Raw genomic sequence first — 17,259 nt, 5'->3', positions numbered from 1 at the left:
GGGAGCACACAACCCAAGGATTTGGTGAAGAATGTCTGAGATCTCATCCCATTGAATTGTGATTTTGCGTTGCAATATCCAATCTGCCGGGCTGCGCGTGACGGCGAGGTTCACCCAGAAACTGATCGGAAGTACCGAGGACTGACCTCAGGGATCACAACAAGTATTATATTAAACAGTGTGTAGTATAGTAGTATTATATAACAGTATGTAGTATAGTAGTATTACATAGCATAATAGTAGTAGCATAATACTATTATATAATAATACTACAGTATTATTGAATAGAGTCCGGTGCAGGTGTGTAATGATGACCACGCCCTGGAAGATGGACCCTCCGCTTCCCCAGGTTCATCCACTGTTCAGCAGAACCTCATGCGTCAAACAGGAAGTCACCCAAACAGTGTATTCTACTGTGTACTGTACTGTGTAGTGTACTGTTTAGTGTACAGTGTAATGTACTGTGTGTACTGTGTAATGAACTGTGTGTAGTGTACTGTGTGTTCTGTGTACTGTGTAATGTACTGTGTACTGTGTAATGTACTGTGTGTTCTGTGTACTGTGTGTTCTGTGTACTGTGTGTGGTGTACTGTGTGTTCTGTGTACTGTGTAATGTACTGTGTGTGGTGTACTGTGTGTTCTGTGTACTGTGTAATGTACTGTGTGTGGTGTACTGTGTGTTTTGTGTACTGTGTAATGTACTGTGTGTAATGTACTGTTTGTGGTGTACTGTGTGTTTTGTGTACTGTGTAATGTACTGTGTGTGGTGTACTGTGTGTTCTGTGTACTGTGTAATGTACTGTGTGTGGTGTACTGTGTGTTCTGTGTACTGTGTAATGTACTGTGTGTGGTGTACTGTGTGTTCTGTGTACTGTGTAATGTACTGTGTGTGGTGTACTGTGTGTTCTGTGTACTGTGTAATGTACTGTGTGTGGTGTACTGTGTGTGGTGTACTGTGTAATGTACTGTGTGTGGTGTACTGTGTGTTCTGTGTACTGTGTAATGTACTGTGTGTGGTGTACTGTGTGTTCTGTGTACTGTGTAATGTACTGTGTGTGGTGTACTGTGTGTTCTGTGTACTGTGTAATGTACTGTGTGTGGTGTACTGTGTGTTCTGTGTACTGTGTAATGTACTGTGTGTGGTGTACTGTGTGTTCTGTGTACTGTGTAATGTACTGTGTGTGGTGTACTGTGTGTTGTGTGTGGTGTACTGTGTGTTCTGTGTACTGTGTAATGTACTGTGTGTGGTGTACTGTGTGTTCTGTGTACTGTGTAATGTACTGTGTGTGGTGTACTGTGTGTTCTGTGTACTGTGTAATGTACTGTGTGTGGTGTGTCTTGAGTGTACATGATGCTGCAGGGGGAAGATGACGTCACACATGACGCTGCCGCTGGAACGTGTGAGACGTGACGGATGAGGGGGCGGGGCTCCCTCTCCTCCCTCCCCCCCGGAAGCCCCCGTCTCAGCCAATCAGGACGCGTGGAGGGCGGGGCTTGTCCTAGCAGGGGGGCTAACGGCGCGCGAACCTGACGCGCGCGGACATCCTCAGTGCGCGTGACGTGCGTGCGTGCGTGTGTGTTGCGTGACGTGCGGGTCCCGGTGCAGCGGCTCTCCCTCCCGCTCGGCTCTCCGTGTGTTTTCCCGGTAACCGGGGGCCCAGCAGACACCGGCCCGGGGGGCGGAGCGACCGACCGACCACCGGCGGGGGGACGTGACCTTCCTCCGCCTCCTCTCCAGCGGCTCCCAGCCCCGGTGCGAGCCGCAGCCTCCCGCAGGACCCGCAGGACCCACCCGCAGGACCCGCAGGACCCGCAGCAAGATGATCGCGGCTCAGCTCCTGGCCTACTACTTCACCGAGCTGAAGGATGACCAGCTCAAAAAGGTGCGTGGAGGTGGTGAGGTCCGCCGTCACGCCGGCGGGCCGAGGGGACGGTCCCGCCCGGTTGTGTAACGCCGGAGCCCGGCTGAGGGAGGGAGGATGCCGGGGTGGATGGAGGGATGGAGGGATGGAGGGAAGGGGGGGATGGGGGACGGTGCAGAGGCCATGATGATCCCTGTTCCCGGTGGAGGACCAACGGCTCAGGAGCAGCTTAGCCAGGGTCCTTGGCCAGGTCCAGGTCCCTGGGCCCTGAGCAGCTCCAGGGAAAGTCGTGACTCGGTGTCTCCTCCTCCTCCTCCTCCTTCTTCTTCTTCTCCTTCTTCTTCTTCTTCTTCTTCTTCTTGTGTTTTCATGGCGGCTCGCGTCCTGCCGTGTTGCTGTCCTCTGGTCCTCCACTCTTCCGCCGCCTCCCCGGTCGTGGAACCAGGGACCCAGGTCCTGGACCCGGGTCCTCCTCCCAATCTGCCGGCCCCGCTTCCTCCTCCTCCTCCTCCTCCTCCGTCATACGTCATCCAGCCTCCACCGTCTTCTCACGCCGTACCGTGTAACCGTGACGTCACCAGGCGGCTCGCGTGGCGCGCGCTGCTTGCAGTAAAATGTTCGTTTTAAAAGCTGCTTTTTACTTTCTGTGTTTATCTGTGACGTAGTGCACAACGTCAACGTCGCTTCTCCTCGCACAGCACTCACACCGAGCTCTTGAACTACTGAGCTTTTGACGTTTTTTTATTTTTATTTTTATTTTCCCTCGTCATGAAGATGACGTCACGTTGAAAGCTGCTGAGACGCTTCCCCTGGTGTCACGGCAGCTGGGCTAGCTGATCCCCTCTGCAGCCACGCACTGAGCTAACGGCTAACCTGGCGTCTTGCAGGGCTCCCCGCTGGTCTGATCCAGCAAGCTGGGGGAGGTGGTTGCTATGGCAATGGGGCCCTGGGGCCAAACGCACTGTGTGTGTGTGTGTGGGGGGGGGTGGTGGCCGATGGGAGATTGAGTCCAATGTGATCACCGCGCAGCTCAAGCACATGCCACCGGTCGGGTCGGCTGGCGCAGTGGTTCTCAACGCGGGGTCCAGGGATCCCCCAGGGGTCCCGGCGAAGCGGTCGGTAACGGTCCGACGTCACCGCGACCGGGCTTCCCAGGCGTCGCCACGTCAACGTAGCGTCCGGCGAAGACGGTTTGGATCCTCGTCCCCGGTCCCCCGGTCCTCGTCCCCCCCCCCCCCCCCCCCCCCCGAACCGGGAGTCGAGACGCCCAATCGGGTCGAGCGGTTCAAACGCGGAACTCAGATCGCATCGAACCCAATCAAAGCGAGGGTCCCCGGCAGGGAGCGGGTTGAGCGTCTCCGAGCCAAGGAAACCAAATGACACAACCGTAGAAATGTCCCGTTTGCCTGGAGACGCAGCCGCCATCGGAATGAGGCGGCAGCGTGTCGGGTTTTCAAAATCAAACCGACCGAACGACGCTTCCTGCTCTAAAATCAACAGTTCCAGATGAGGTGCTGATGATCCACCGCCTGGAAGCGTCACGCGCAACACGGGGAAGCGTGTGATGATCTGTGAATTTGGCTGTGGTCCTCTCTCTTCAAGATAAATACTTTGCATTTATTTATGTGTTTTTTTTCCCCCGCGCATGCTCCACTTTTTCGGGCATGAACAAGTGGCAGAGGTTGAATGAGGTGTGAAAAGGAAGGCGAGCGAGTCGGCCCCCGGCAGAACCTCACGGCCTCCCCTTCTGTCCCACAGATCGATAAGTACCTGTACTCCATGCGGTTCTCGGACGAGACCCTGAACGACATCATGGCGCGGTTCCGGCGGGAGATGGCGAACGGATTGGGCCGCGACACCAGCCCCACCGCCACCGTCAAGATGCTGCCCACCTTCGTCAGGTCCATCCCCGACGGATCAGGTACCGAGAGCCCCGAGTACGTCTTCACTTTAGGTTGGTTTAGACCTGGGATTCTAGGGTGGGAAACCAGTAATACTGGGTCCATTGGACCAGAGCTAAGAACCACTGTACCAGAGGGAAGAACCACTGTTACGGAGTGAAGAACCACTGTACCAGAGCTAAGAACCACTGTACCAGAGGGAAGAACCACTGTTACGGAGTGAAGAACCACTGTACCAGAGTGAAGAACCACTGTACCAGAGGGAAGAACCACTGTTACGGAGTGAAGAACCACTGTACCAGAGTGAAGAACCACTGTACCAGAGGGAAGAACCACTGTTACGGAGTGAAGAACCACTGTACCAGAGTGAAGAACCATCGTTCCGGAGTGAAGAACCACTGTACCGGAGTGAAGAACCACTGTACCGGAGCGAAGAACCACTGGTCTGGAGCGAAGAACCACGACTCATAGTATTCACAGATCATGAAGTGGGTTTTCACATCGTACAGTGGGATTTCCACAATGTTTACTGAATGAAGAGTGCTAATAAAGCGTTGTACAGTGTTTGAAAATAGCACCAAAATCTTTATTTACACTTTTTTGGATCTTTTGTCACCTAAAAAAAAAATCAACAAACAAAATCCATTCATAAAAGATCAGAGTTGACGTTTAGTCGCATGAAAGGTGCTATGTACTAATAAAGGTTATTTTTAAAGCTGGATGGGTCTCTTCACATATTAAATACAGGTACTCCTCACTTAGCGACCTACCTGTTTAATGAGCATTCAGAATACTATATGCACTATATATACTATATATACTATACACACTATATACACTATCTATACTATACACACTATATACACTAGCTATACTATACACACAATATACACTTTATATATTATATACACTATGTACACTATATATACTATGCACACTATATATACTATATACACTATATATACTATATACACTATATATTCAGTATATATGCTATATACACTATACTCACTATATACACTGTATACTATATACACTATATACTGTATATACTATATACACTATATATACCAAGCATCTCATCTCATCACCCTTTATATACTATATATACTATATACAATATATATACTATATATGCACTATACACTATATAAGCTGTATATACTACATACACTATATATACTATATACACTATATATACTATATTCACTATATACACTATACCATATACACTATTTACACTGTATATATTATATATGCTATTTACACTGTTTATACTGTATACACTATATACAGTGTATATACTATATATACTAAATATACTATATGCACTATTTACACTGTATATACTATATACACTGTATAAACTATATACACTATATATACTATACACACTATATATACTATATACACTGTATATACTATATACATTATATATACCAAGCATCTCATCACCCTTTATATACTATATATACTATATACAATATATATACTATATATACACTATAGACTATATACACTGTATATATTATATTTACTATATACACTATATACACTGTATATATTACATATACTTTATACTATATACACTGTATACATCTCATCACCGTTCTCAGTCTCGTTCACGCAGTCTTGTCAGTATTCACTACACTAGCGTTCGCAATGGCCACGGCCCCTTACCTTGAAATTACACTATATACACTCTATATACTATATATACTATATATATATATACTATATACACTTTATAAACCAGCCACGCCCCTTTACCGTGAAATAACACGGGTCCTCGCTTATCAACCAATTGGCTTAACGACCTGGTCCTAGAAACGGAACTAAGTTGTTAAATGAGGAGTATCTGTATCAGTACCTGTATCAGTACCTGCATCAGTACCTGTATCAGTACCTGTAACAGTACCTGTATCAGTAACTGTATCAGTACCTGTATTAGTACCTGTAACAGTACCTGTATCAGTACCTGTAACCGTACCTGTAACAGTACCTGTATCGGTAACTGTATCGGTGCCTGTATCGGTACCTGTATCGGTACCTGTATCGGTACCTGTAACAGTACCTGTATCAGTACCTGTATCAGTACCTGTAATGGTTGGTAGCTGCAACGAACGATTATTTTCATCATCGATCAATCTGTCTGATTATATTTTCTCTGATTACTTGATGAGTTGTTTTGTTCATAAAATGCTGACAAATGTCCATCACTGTTTCCCGACGTCCGAGGTGACGTCCTCAAACGTCTGCTTTTGTCCACAACCCAAAAATATTCAGTTGGCTGTGACACGGGACGAAAGAAATGAGAAAACATTCACACTTAACAAGCTGGAATCAGAAACTTAAAAAATGACTCAAAACCACCAATCGATTATCAAAGGAGCTGCCGATTAATTGAACAGTTGGCAACTAATCGATTAATCGACTAATCACTGCAGCCCTCGCCGTCAACGCCGCGTGTTGTTTCTACTGTAAGCGCTTGGGAGCGGCGACGCAAAAATGTGCTGAGACGCCGCAACGGCCGCTCTGCGAGCCGAGCTTTTTGTGGCTGGAAACAACTATTGTCCCCTGCAAACAGCACAACAGTTTGGCCCCGGCTCCCAACTTCAGCCGCGGCATTTACCGCGCACTTCCATCGTCGCAGGCGCTGCCGGGCGACGGGCGAGGCGTTTGCAGCCTGGATGTGGACGGTGACTCGTCCCAATGACCGGCTGCTGGTCACAGATGGCACAGGAGCCACGCGCAGGGTCTCCCCGGCGGGAAGCGAGTTGATATGTCGAAGGTCACTCAGTCACAGTAGAGGACAAAGTCGTCCAGAGGTTCCCGGCGGCTGGGTCGCGACCCCGCACCGCTCCGTGGGGGTCGGTGTCTTCTCGTGCTTTTTGGTGAGCGCTGCGTCTCCGTGGCCCCAGAGCGAACCTGACACCAAAGCACGTTAGCCATGAAGGTATCATTACGCCGCTTGAAGGTCGTTGTCGGGGGCTCTGAAGGAGCCTCCGTTGACTCGTGATAGAACGTTCTATTTCCGAAAGTGACGCTCACGGGTTTGTTACCCCCCTGGACCCAACACGACCCGTGCATGGGTACGGCAGGTTCCTTTCTGCTGCGGCGGGGTTATAAATAGCCGCCCGGGGTGGGAGGAGGGGTCGGACACAAAGGGCAGAGGGGGCTTCAGGGGGGGAACGTTGGCACCGGTCTGGAGGAGCGGCAGCGCCCCCCCCGGTTTGAGTCACGGCCCGTCATGGCCGCCCGTCCGGCTCGGCTCAAGTCCGGTTGGTGGGAGGGTGTCTAGGTTTAGAGTCGAGCTGCGAGAGAAAAGACTTGTGTCCAGAGGAGTTAAAGAAGTGAAAATGTGAAGCGGGGGGTGGACCATCATATCACAATTTCTTTTCATGGTGGTTTTTAAGACTATTTTGCAAATGACTGAACAGAATAACAAACTAATTTCCCTATTTAAAAAAAAAAGTCGCCCTACAAGGTAAGAAAACCTAAAAGACCCTACCAACGGTTTTCTATGATTAGTTTATGGGTGTGTCTCTAAGGAAGGTGCGATATACCGTAGTTTGATGTCACTATTAAAATCTGTAAATACATTTTGTGTAATATTTAATGTTGTTTCCCATTAAAGTTACCTGTGAATCGCTTGTTTGCATTTTTCAGAGGCATTTTCAATCTGATTAAAAAACAAAGAGAGGCTCCAGCTCCAGCTGCCAGCTCCGCCTTCCGTAAAAGACATTTTTCTGCGATTTAGATTTGCGCTCCGAGGGGGCGACCGGCACCACGGGAGGCGTCTCCCCTCTCTGGCGGGAGGTGTCCCTCCCCACGGACGGGAGGCGTCTCCCCTCTCTGACGGGAGGCGTCTCCCCTCTCTGACGGGAGGCGTCTCCCCTCTCTGGCGGTAGGTGTCTCTCCCTCTCTGACGGGAGGCGTCTCCCCTCTCTGACGGGAGGCGTCTCCCCTCTCTGGCGGGAAGCGTCTCCCTCTCTGACGGGAGGCGTCTCCCCTCTCTGGCGGGAAGTGTCTCTCCCCACGGACGGGAGGCGTCTCCCCTCTCTGGCGGGAAGCGTCTCCCTCTCTGACGGGAGGCGTCTCCCCTCTCTGGCGGGAGGTGTCTCTCCCCACGGACGGGAGGCGTCTCCCCTCTCTGACGGGAGGCGTCTCCCCTCTCTGGCGGTAGGTGTCTCTCCCTCTCTGACGGGAGGCGTCTCCCCTCTCTGGCGGTAGGTGTCTCTCCCTCTCTGACGGGAGGCGTCTCCCCTCTCTGACGGGAGGCGTCTCCCCTCTCTGGCGGGAAGCGTCTCCCTCTCTGACGGGAGGCGTCTCCCCTCTCTGGCGGGAGGCGTCTCCCTCTCTGGCGGGAGGCGTCTCTTCCCCCGGACGGGGGCGTCTCCCCTCTCTGGCGGGAGGCGTCTCTCTGGCGGGAGGCGTCTCTCCCCCCGGACGGGGGCGTCTCCCCTCTCTGGCGGGAGGCGTCTCCCCTCTCTGATGGGAGGTGTCTCTCTCCCCGGATGGGAGGCATCTCCCCTCTCTGGCGGGAGGCGTCTCTCTCTCTGACGGGAGGCGTCTCTTCCCCCGGACGGGAGGCGTCTCCCCTCTCTGGCGGGAGGCGTCTCTCTCTCTCTGGCGGGAGGTGTCTCTCTCTCTCTGACGGGAGGCGTCTCCCCTCTCTGACGGGAGGCGTCTCCCCTCTCTGGCGGTAGGTGTCTCTCCCTCTCTGACGGGAGGCGTCTGCCCTCTCTGACGGGAGGCGTCTCCCCTCTCTGGCGGGAAGCGTCTCCCTCTCTGACGGGAGGCGTCTCCCCTCTCTGGCGGGAGGCGTCTCCCCTCTCTGGCGGGAGGCGTCTCCCTCTCTGGCGGGAGGCGTCTCTTCCCCCGGACGGGGGCGTCTCCCCTCTCTGGCGGGAGGCGTCTCTCTGGCGGGAGGCGTCTCTCTCTCTGGCGGGAGGCGTATCCCCTCTCTGGCAGGAGGCGTCTCCCCTCTCTGACGGGAGGCGTCTTCCCTCTCTGACGGGAGGCGTCTCCCCTCTCTGGTGGGAGGCGTCTCTCCCCCCGGACGGGGGCGTCTCCCCTCTCTGGCGGGAGGCGTCTCCCCTCTCTGGCGGGAGGCGTCTCTCTCTCTGATGGGAGGTGTCTCTCTCCCCGGATGGGAGGCATCTCCCCTCTCTGGCGGGAGGCGTCTCTCTCTCTGATGGGAGGCGTCTCTTCCCCCGGACGGGAGGCGTCTCCCCTCTCTGGCGGGAGGCGTCTCTCTCTCTCTGGCGGGAGGTGTCTCTCTCTCTCTGGCGGGAGGCGTCTCCCCTCTCTGGCGGGAGGTGTCTCCCCTCTCTGGCGGGAGGCGTCTCCCCTCTCTGGCGGGAGGCGTCTCTCTGTCTGACGGGAGGTGTCTCTCTCCCCGGATGGGAGGCGTCTCCCCTCTCTGGCGGGAGGCGTCTCTCTGTCTGACGGGAGGTGTCTCCCCTCTCTGGTGGGAGGCGTCTCTCCCCCCGGACGGGGGCGTCTCCCCTCTCTGGCGGGAGGCGTCTCCCCTCTCTGGCGGGAGGCGTCTCTCTGTCTGACGGGAGGTGTCTCTAACCCCGGATGGGAGGCATCTCCCCTCTCTGGCGGGAGGCTTCTCTCTCTCTGACGGGAGGTGTCTCCCCTCTCTGGCGGGAGGCGTCTCTCTGTCTGACGGGAGGCGTCTCTTCCCCCGGACGGGAGGCGTCTCCCCTCTCTGGCGGGAGGCGTCTCTCTCTCTCTGGCGGGAGGTGTCTCTCTCTCTCTGACGGGAGGCGTCTCCCCTCTCTGACGGGAGGCGTCTCCCCTCTCTGGCGGTAGGTGTCTCTCCCTCTCTGACGGGAGGCGTCTGCCCTCTCTGACGGGAGGCGTCTCCCCTCTCTGGCGGGAAGCGTCTCCCTCTCTGACGGGAGGCGTCTCCCCTCTCTGGCGGGAGGCGTCTCCCCTCTCTGGCGGGAGGCGTCTCCCTCTCTGGCGGGAGGCGTCTCTTCCCCCGGACGGGGGCGTCTCCCCTCTCTGGCGGGAGGCGTCTCTCTGGCGGGAGGCGTCTCTCTCTCTGGCAGGAGGCGTATCCCCTCTCTGGCAGGAGGCGTCTCCCCTCTCTGACGGGAGGCGTCTTCCCTCTCTGACGGGAGGCGTCTCCCCTCTCTGGTGGGAGGCGTCTCTCCCCCCGGACGGGGGCGTCTCCCCTCTCTGGCGGGAGGCGTCTCCCCTCTCTGGCGGGAGGCGTCTCTCTCTCTGATGGGAGGTGTCTCTCTCCCCGGATGGGAGGCATCTCCCCTCTCTGGCGGGAGGCGTCTCTCTCTCTGATGGGAGGCGTCTCTTCCCCCGGACGGGAGGCGTCTCCCCTCTCTGGCGGGAGGCGTCTCTCTCTCTCTGGCGGGAGGTGTCTCTCTCTCTCTGGCGGGAGGCGTCTCCCCTCTCTGGCGGGAGGTGTCTCCCCTCTCTGGCGGGAGGCGTCTCCCCTCTCTGGCGGGAGGCGTCTCTCTGTCTGACGGGAGGTGTCTCTCTCCCCGGATGGGAGGCGTCTCCCCTCTCTGGCGGGAGGCGTCTCTCTGTCTGACGGGAGGTGTCTCCCCTCTCTGGTGGGAGGCGTCTCTCCCCCCGGACGGGGGCGTCTCCCCTCTCTGGCGGGAGGCGTCTCCCCTCTCTGGCGGGAGGCGTCTCTCTGTCTGACGGGAGGTGTCTCTAACCCCGGATGGGAGGCATCTCCCCTCTCTGGCGGGAGGCTTCTCTCTCTCTGACGGGAGGTGTCTCCCCTCTCTGGCGGGAGGCGTCTCTCTGTCTGACGGGAGGTGTCTCTCTCCCCGGATGGGAGGCGTCTCCCCTCTCTGGCGGGAGGCGTCTCTCTGTCTGACGGGAGGGGTCTCCCCTCTCTGGTGGGAGGCGTCTCTCCCCCCGGACGGGGGCGTCTCCCCTCTCTGGCGGGAGGCGTCTCTCTCTCTGACGGGAGGCGTATCTTCCCCCGGACGGGAGGCGTCTCTCTCTCTCTGGCGGGAGGCGTCTCCCCTCTCTGGTGGGAGGTGTCTCTCCCCCCGGACGGGAGGCATCTCCCCTCTCTGGCGGGAGACGTCTCTCCTCTCTGACGGGAGGCGTCTCCCATCGCTCACTAAAAGGAGCTGCCGGAACCGACTCGTTCGGTACCGACGCATCACTACATATCTTCTTCTCCAAACAAAACAAATACAAATAGTGTGTTTTGTATTAGAATGTATATTTTAATTCCCGTTTACCAACTGAATGAAACAAAAAAGGGAGGGGCCCGTCCGGCCCCTCCTGGTTTACAAATCACGGACTGAGTTAGGATTTGGCTGAGAAAACAACTTTGGATGCGTGTAAGAGCCACGGAAAATGTGTCCTGTAGCACAACGCAGGAAGATGGTGGAGGCATTTTAATGGCTCAGGATCCAACATGGCTGCACAGCGCACTTCATGACCTTTTTGGTTCCCTGTCGACCACACGGATGTTTCTGCTTCGTCCTGAGCTCAGGTCCCGTGCGGGGGAAGGAGCCAGAGGCCCCTCAGCTTGTTAACATTCTGGCCCCGTCCTAAAAATATCCGCGACACGCTCTCCAGTGGACGTGGCCGTGCGCTCTGCGGCCAAACAGAGCCCCCCACGTCACATCTTCATTCCACAGCGGTCAAGAGAAGAGGTCGTCTTAGTGCAGCCAGCACGACCAGGAGCTGCTGAATGGAGGCCACTGTGCCGCCGAGAGCTGAATGAGGACATTGTCTCAGGGTGGACCCAAGATGGACGTCTCACAACACTCAGACTTCTGGGTGTCCAGACGTCTGAGTGTCCAGAAGTCTGGACGCTCAGACTTCTGGACACCATGACCTCTAGACACTCAGACGTCTGGACGCTTAGACGTCTGGACACCATGACCTCTGGACACTCAGACGTCTGGGCGTCCAGACGTCTGGACACCATGACCTCTAGACACTCAGACGTCTGGACGCTTAGACGTCTGGACACCATGACCTCTGGACACTCAGACGTCTGGACACTCAGACGTCTGGGCGTCCAGACGTCTGGGCGCTTAGACGTCTGTCCAACACTGGGAACTTCCAACATTCACCAAATGAATGAAACTTCCACAAAGCCTGACGTGCTGTCGCACCAAACAACATCGTTGGCCTTCACACCCAACGTTTCCCGGTCTGACCGTTGGACTCGCTGCCCCCTGGTGGCCATTGCAGGTAGTGCTCCTATATCTGGATTTCATGTCCCAAAATTTGTCAGGGGAAGCGCTTGGTCGTCGGCAACTTTTGAGTCGTTATCTCAACTGCACATTTACAATTTTAATGAAAGAAGTGTTTTTTTTGGGTTTTTTTTTTCACCTTTATGAATAAATGAGAGTTGAAAATAGTTGAAAATCATCTTACAAATAGTGCACAAATGAAAACAAAATGCACACATTTAATAATATTTAACCATGAATGAATGATTAGGAATTAAATGATGATTCATGAAGAACATTAATTCATATAAAAAGACATTTATTGATGTTGAATGTGGTGACACCCAACATTAGCGTGAATAAGTATTGTTTTTATTTGTTACTTATTTACTTTGTTTAAGCCCAGTTCCAGTATCTAACCCCTCATATGTAGCAACAGTCGCCCCCGTCAGAGAATCCAAATGCAGACCATGAGAATCCAGGCCAAGAATCCTTGGTCTGATACAGCAATCTTTGCCTCGCTGAAGGGCGGGGCTTATTGCAGAGGGGCGGGGCTTATCACAGAGGGGTGGGGTTTGTCGCAGAGAGGCGGGGCTTATCACGAGGGGTTTCCGGCGCTCAGTAGAAATTGAATGTAATTGACATGAGCTCCCCACCGGAGGCAACTTTCACAGATCTACGTTCCTGCAGCGATGGGACAGGATCAATGATGTGGTATTGTTTGATATTCTGTGGATCGGGACGAGGGACGCAAACGCATCACCACGCTCACGGCTCGGGAACTCGTCACGGCGTTGAGTCACGGATCGGATCATATTTCAGATCGGCAAAATAAAAATAAAAAAGAGAGCGAGGCGGATGTAACTTTTGCTTTATTCTGTAAAACACTTAACGGAACGTTTGCCCACGGGCCTGGTGCCTTCTTCCTTTAAACAGGGAAGTCAAGTGCGACTCGTGTTTCTACCCACTACGTATTATCTGTTGTGTGGGTTCTGTGCTGCGGGGTGAATTCACCGTGTGTCTGTGTCCTTGTTGTCCCTGCGTCCGGACGCAGAGAAGGGCGACTTCCTCGCGCTGGACCTGGGGGGCTCCAACTTCCGGATCCTGCGGGTCAAGGTGACGCGGGACAAGAAGCAGCCGGTCCAGATGGAGAGCCAGGTCTACGACACGCCCGACGACATCATCCACGGCAGCGGGACGCAGGTAGGCAAACAGCGGGTCCGCCCGACCCCTGACCCCTGACCCCTGACCCCCGTTCAGTTATCCTCAGGTTCATTCCACACACAGATCCAGGTCCTGGAAGCCCTGGGTTCCTCTGGGTTCCTCTGGGTTCCTCTGGTGGACCTGTGGCTTCGTGTACTACTGCTTATATATAACAATAGTGTGTGTGTGTGTGTGTGTGTGTGTGTGTGTGTGTGTGTGTGCGTTCTGTGTGTGTGTGTGTGTGTGTGGGTGTGTGTGTGTGTGTGTGTGTGCGTTCTGTGTGTGTGTGTGTGTGTGTGTGTGTGTGTGTGTGTGTGTGTCTGTGTGTGTGTGTGTGTGTGTGTGCGCGTTCTGTGTGTGTGTGTGTGTGTGTGTGTGTGTGTGTGTGTGCGCGTTCTGTGTGTGTGTGTGTGTGCGTTCTGTGTGTGTGTGTGTGTGTGTGTGTGTGTGTGTGTGTGTGTGCAGCTCTTCGACCACGTGGCTGACTGTCTTGGAGACTTCATGGAGAAGCAGAAGATCAAGGAGAAGAACCTCCCGGTGGGCTTCACCTTCTCCTTCCCCTGCGCCCAGAGCAAGCTCAACGAGGTGGGCTCACGCAGCACGCCATCCAATAATATTCACTTCCTCTCTGTGTTTTGATGAAGCTGAGCCACTCAACAGCAGCAGGAAGCAGATGAACAGGATGTGAGCGCAGACGGCAACAGAAGGTGTCGTCATCTGTCTTGTTGAAATTATTTTCAATCCTTCCTTCCTTCCTTCCTTCCTTCCATCCTTCCTTCCTTCCTTCCTTCTTTCCTTCCATCCTTCCTTCCTTCCTTCTTTCCTTCCTTCTTTCCTTCTTCCCTTCCTTCCTTCCTTCCTTCCTTCCTTCCTTCCTTCCTTCCATCCTTCCTTCCTTCCTTCTTTCCTTCCTTCTTTCCTTCTTCCCTTCCTTCCTTCCTTCCTTCCTTCCTTCCTTCTTTCCTTCCTTTCTTTCTCCCTTCCTTCCATCCTTCCTTCCTTCCTTCTTTCCTTCCTTCTTTCCTTCTTCCCTTCCTACCTTCCTTCCTTTCTTCCTTCTTCCCTTCCTTTCTTTCTCCCTTCCTTCCTTCCTTCCTTCCTTCCTTCCTTCCTTCCTTCCTTCATTCCTTCCTTCCTCCCTTCCTCCCTTCCTACCTTCCTACCTTCCTTCCTTCCTTCCTTCCTTCCTGCCTCCCTTCCTCCCTTCCTACCTTCCTCCCTTCCTACCTTTCTTCCTTCCTTCCTCCCTTCCTTCTCTCCTCCCTTCCTCCCTTCCTCCCTCCCTCCCTTCCTCCCTTCCTTCCTCCCTTCCTTCCTCCCTTCCTTCCTTCCTTCCTTCTCTCCACCCTCCCTCCCTCGCTCCCTCTTTCTCGCAGGCCGTCCTGGTGACCTGGACTAAGAAGTTCAAGGCGAGCGGTGTGGAAGGAGCTGACGTGGTGAAGCTGCTCAACAAGGCCATCAAGAAACGAGGGGTGAGACGACTCTGGGGGGGTGTGAGACAGGAAGGAGATGAGACCTTACTCCGATCAGATCAATGGATTAATTCCAGTAAACTTTAGTATAGTATACAGTAGTATAGTTTAGTATAGTGTGCTAAAGTATAGTATAGTATGGTATAGTATATTATAGCATGGTGAAGTTTAGTATAGTATGGTATAGTATAGTGTGGTGAAGTATAGTATAGTACAGTGTGGTGAAGTGTAGTATAGTATAGTGGGGTGAAGTATAGTATAGCATAGTGTGGTGAAGTGCAGTATAGTATAGTGGGAGGAAGTATAGTATAGTAAAGTGTGGTGAAGAGTTATATAGTACAGTGTCGTCAAGTATAGTTTAGTATGGTGAAATATTGTATTGTATGGTGAAGTATAGTATGGTGAAGTAACGTATAGTACAGTGTGGTGAATTATTGTATAGTATGATATGGTGAAGTATAACACAGTACGGTTAAGTATAGTTTAGTATATTATGGCATAATATAGTATTATGAAGCATAGTATAGCATGGTGAAGGATAGTATAGTATGTTGAAGTATAGTGAAGTATGGTATAGTATGGTGAAGTATAGTATAGTATGTTGAGTATAGAATAGTATAATGAAGTATAGTATCCTACAGTGTGGTGTAGTATAGTATGGTATAGCATAGCTTTGTGAAGAATAGGATAGTACACTGTTGCAGGCCAGGGGGGCGGGGTCAAGCCGCTGCTGCAGACAGGCGGTGCAGGCTCCATCCCAGAGCCGCTCAGCTGCTGTGGATTCGCCCGATACCAGTTCAGGAAGTGATACAGGGTTTGTTGTCCCCGCAGGGAAGGAGGGCGTGACTGCAGGACATGGTGCTTGCAGGACATGGTGCTTGCAGGACATGGTGCTTGCAGGACATGGTGCTTGCAGGACATGGTGCTTGCAGGACATGCTGCTTGCAGGACATGGTGCTTGCAGGACATGGTGCTTGCAGGACATGCTGCTTGCAGGACATGCTGCTTGCAGGACATGGTGCTGACCGGGCAAGACGAGCGCTCTACCCAACGCACCGGACACGTCAGGGGGGAGCGCATCTAAGCGCCGATTGAGCAATTTCATTATAGGGGACAGTAGCTCAGGAGGTAGAGCTGGTGGTCTAGTGATCTAAAGGTTGCTGGTTGGATCCCAGGCTCCTCCTGCTAGCATGCTGTAGTGTCCTTGAGCAAGACACTTAACCCCTAATTGCTCCTGATGGCTGCGTCCGTCAGGGTTTGAATAATTGTAAGTCGCTTTGGATAAAGCGTCTGATCAATGTAATGTAATGTGATGTAATTATATGCGTGCGAGGGAAAAAAAAAACTATCAATAAATACACCCCTACCGGCGCTGTTTTGCCTTTGCCTGCCTCCTCTTTCTCATTCCCTGGCCCTGGGCCAGAACACACCTCCACAACTGCCTGAAGGACAACTTATACGCTCGCACAAAATAATGAAATTGCTCAATCGGCGCTTAGATGCGCTCCCCCCTGACGTGTCCGGTGCGTTGGGTAGAGCGCTCGTCTTGCCCGGTCAGCACCATGTCCTGCAAGCAGCATGTCCTGCAAGCAGCATGTCCTGCAAGCAGCATGTCCTGCAAGCAGCATGTCCTGCAAGCAGCATGTCCTGCAAGCACCATGTCCTGCAAGCAGCATGTCCTGCAAGCAGAATGTCCTGCAAGCACCATGTCCTGCAAGCAGCATGTCCTGCAAGCAGCATGTCCTGCAAGCAGCATGTCCTGCAAGCACCATGTCCTGCAAGCACCATGTCCTGCAAGCAGCATGTCCTGCAAGCACCATGTCCTGCAAGCACCATGTCCTGCAAGCACCATGTCCTGCAGTCACGCCCTCCTTCCCTGCGGGGACAACAAACCCTGTATCACTTCCTGAACTGGTATCGGGCGAATCTGCAGCAGCTGAGCGGCTCTGGGATGGAGCCTGCACCGCCTGTCTGCAGCAGCGGCTTGACCCCGCCCCCCTGGCCTGCAACAGTAATATAATATAGTGTGGTAAAGTATAGTATGGTGTGGGGAAGTATAGTATAGTACAGTAAGGTGAAGTATAGTATAGTGTGGTAGAGTGTAGTATAGTATAGTATAGCATGGTGAAGTAGTGTGGTGAAGTGTAGTATGGAAAAGTATAGTACAGCATGGTGAAGTATAGTATAGTGTGGTGAAGTGTAGTATAGTATAGTATAATATAGCATAGCTTTGTGAAGTATAGTATAGTACAGTGTGGTGAAGTATGGTATCATATAGTGTGGTGAACTGTAGTATAGTATAGTATAGTATAGTATAGTGTAGTATAATCTGTGTGGTATCTTATAGTATAGTGTAGTATAACCTGTGTAGTATTGTGTGTTTCCAGGACTACGAGGCAGACATCATGGCCGTGGTGAACGACACAGTGGGAACCATGATGACATGCGGCTTCGACGACCAGCGCTGTGAAGTGGGAATCATCATCGGTACCAACTGGACTAAACTAAACTAAATAGATAGGAGTAATAATAATAATAATAATAATAATAATAATAATAGTAATAATAATAGTTATAATAATAATAATAATAATGATAATAATAGTAATAATAATAATGATAATATTATTATTATTAT

At 52.5% G+C, this 17,259-nt stretch overlaps 1 protein-coding gene across 2 annotated transcripts in view; it reads left to right on the top strand.

Moving 5' to 3' along the window:
• Positions 1–1,542: 1,542 nt before the first annotated feature.
• The window catches only part of LOC307229244 (hexokinase-1), a 34,480-nt gene continuing 18,763 nt past the window's right edge, over positions 1,543–17,259 (top strand). For both annotated transcript variants that reach the window (XM_079999191.1, XM_079999190.1), the window contains exons 1-6: positions 1,543–1,883; positions 3,621–3,783; positions 13,001–13,149; positions 13,615–13,734; positions 14,526–14,621; positions 17,009–17,108. In XM_079999191.1, coding sequence (XP_079855317.1) covers positions 1,821–1,883; positions 3,621–3,783; positions 13,001–13,149; positions 13,615–13,734; positions 14,526–14,621; positions 17,009–17,108 — 691 coding nt within the window. In that variant the 5' untranslated portion in view covers positions 1,543–1,820. The remainder of the gene's footprint in view (positions 1,884–3,620; positions 3,784–13,000; positions 13,150–13,614; positions 13,735–14,525; positions 14,622–17,008; positions 17,109–17,259) is intronic.

The sequence above is a fragment of the Zeus faber genome (genome assembly GCF_960531495.2).
Source record: "Zeus faber genome assembly, chromosome: 4".
In the NCBI taxonomy this organism is placed as follows: Eukaryota; Metazoa; Chordata; class Actinopteri; order Zeiformes; family Zeidae; genus Zeus; species Zeus faber.
Note: the sequence above shows the minus strand (reverse complement) of the source record. Positions and strands in the feature narration are given on the sequence as shown.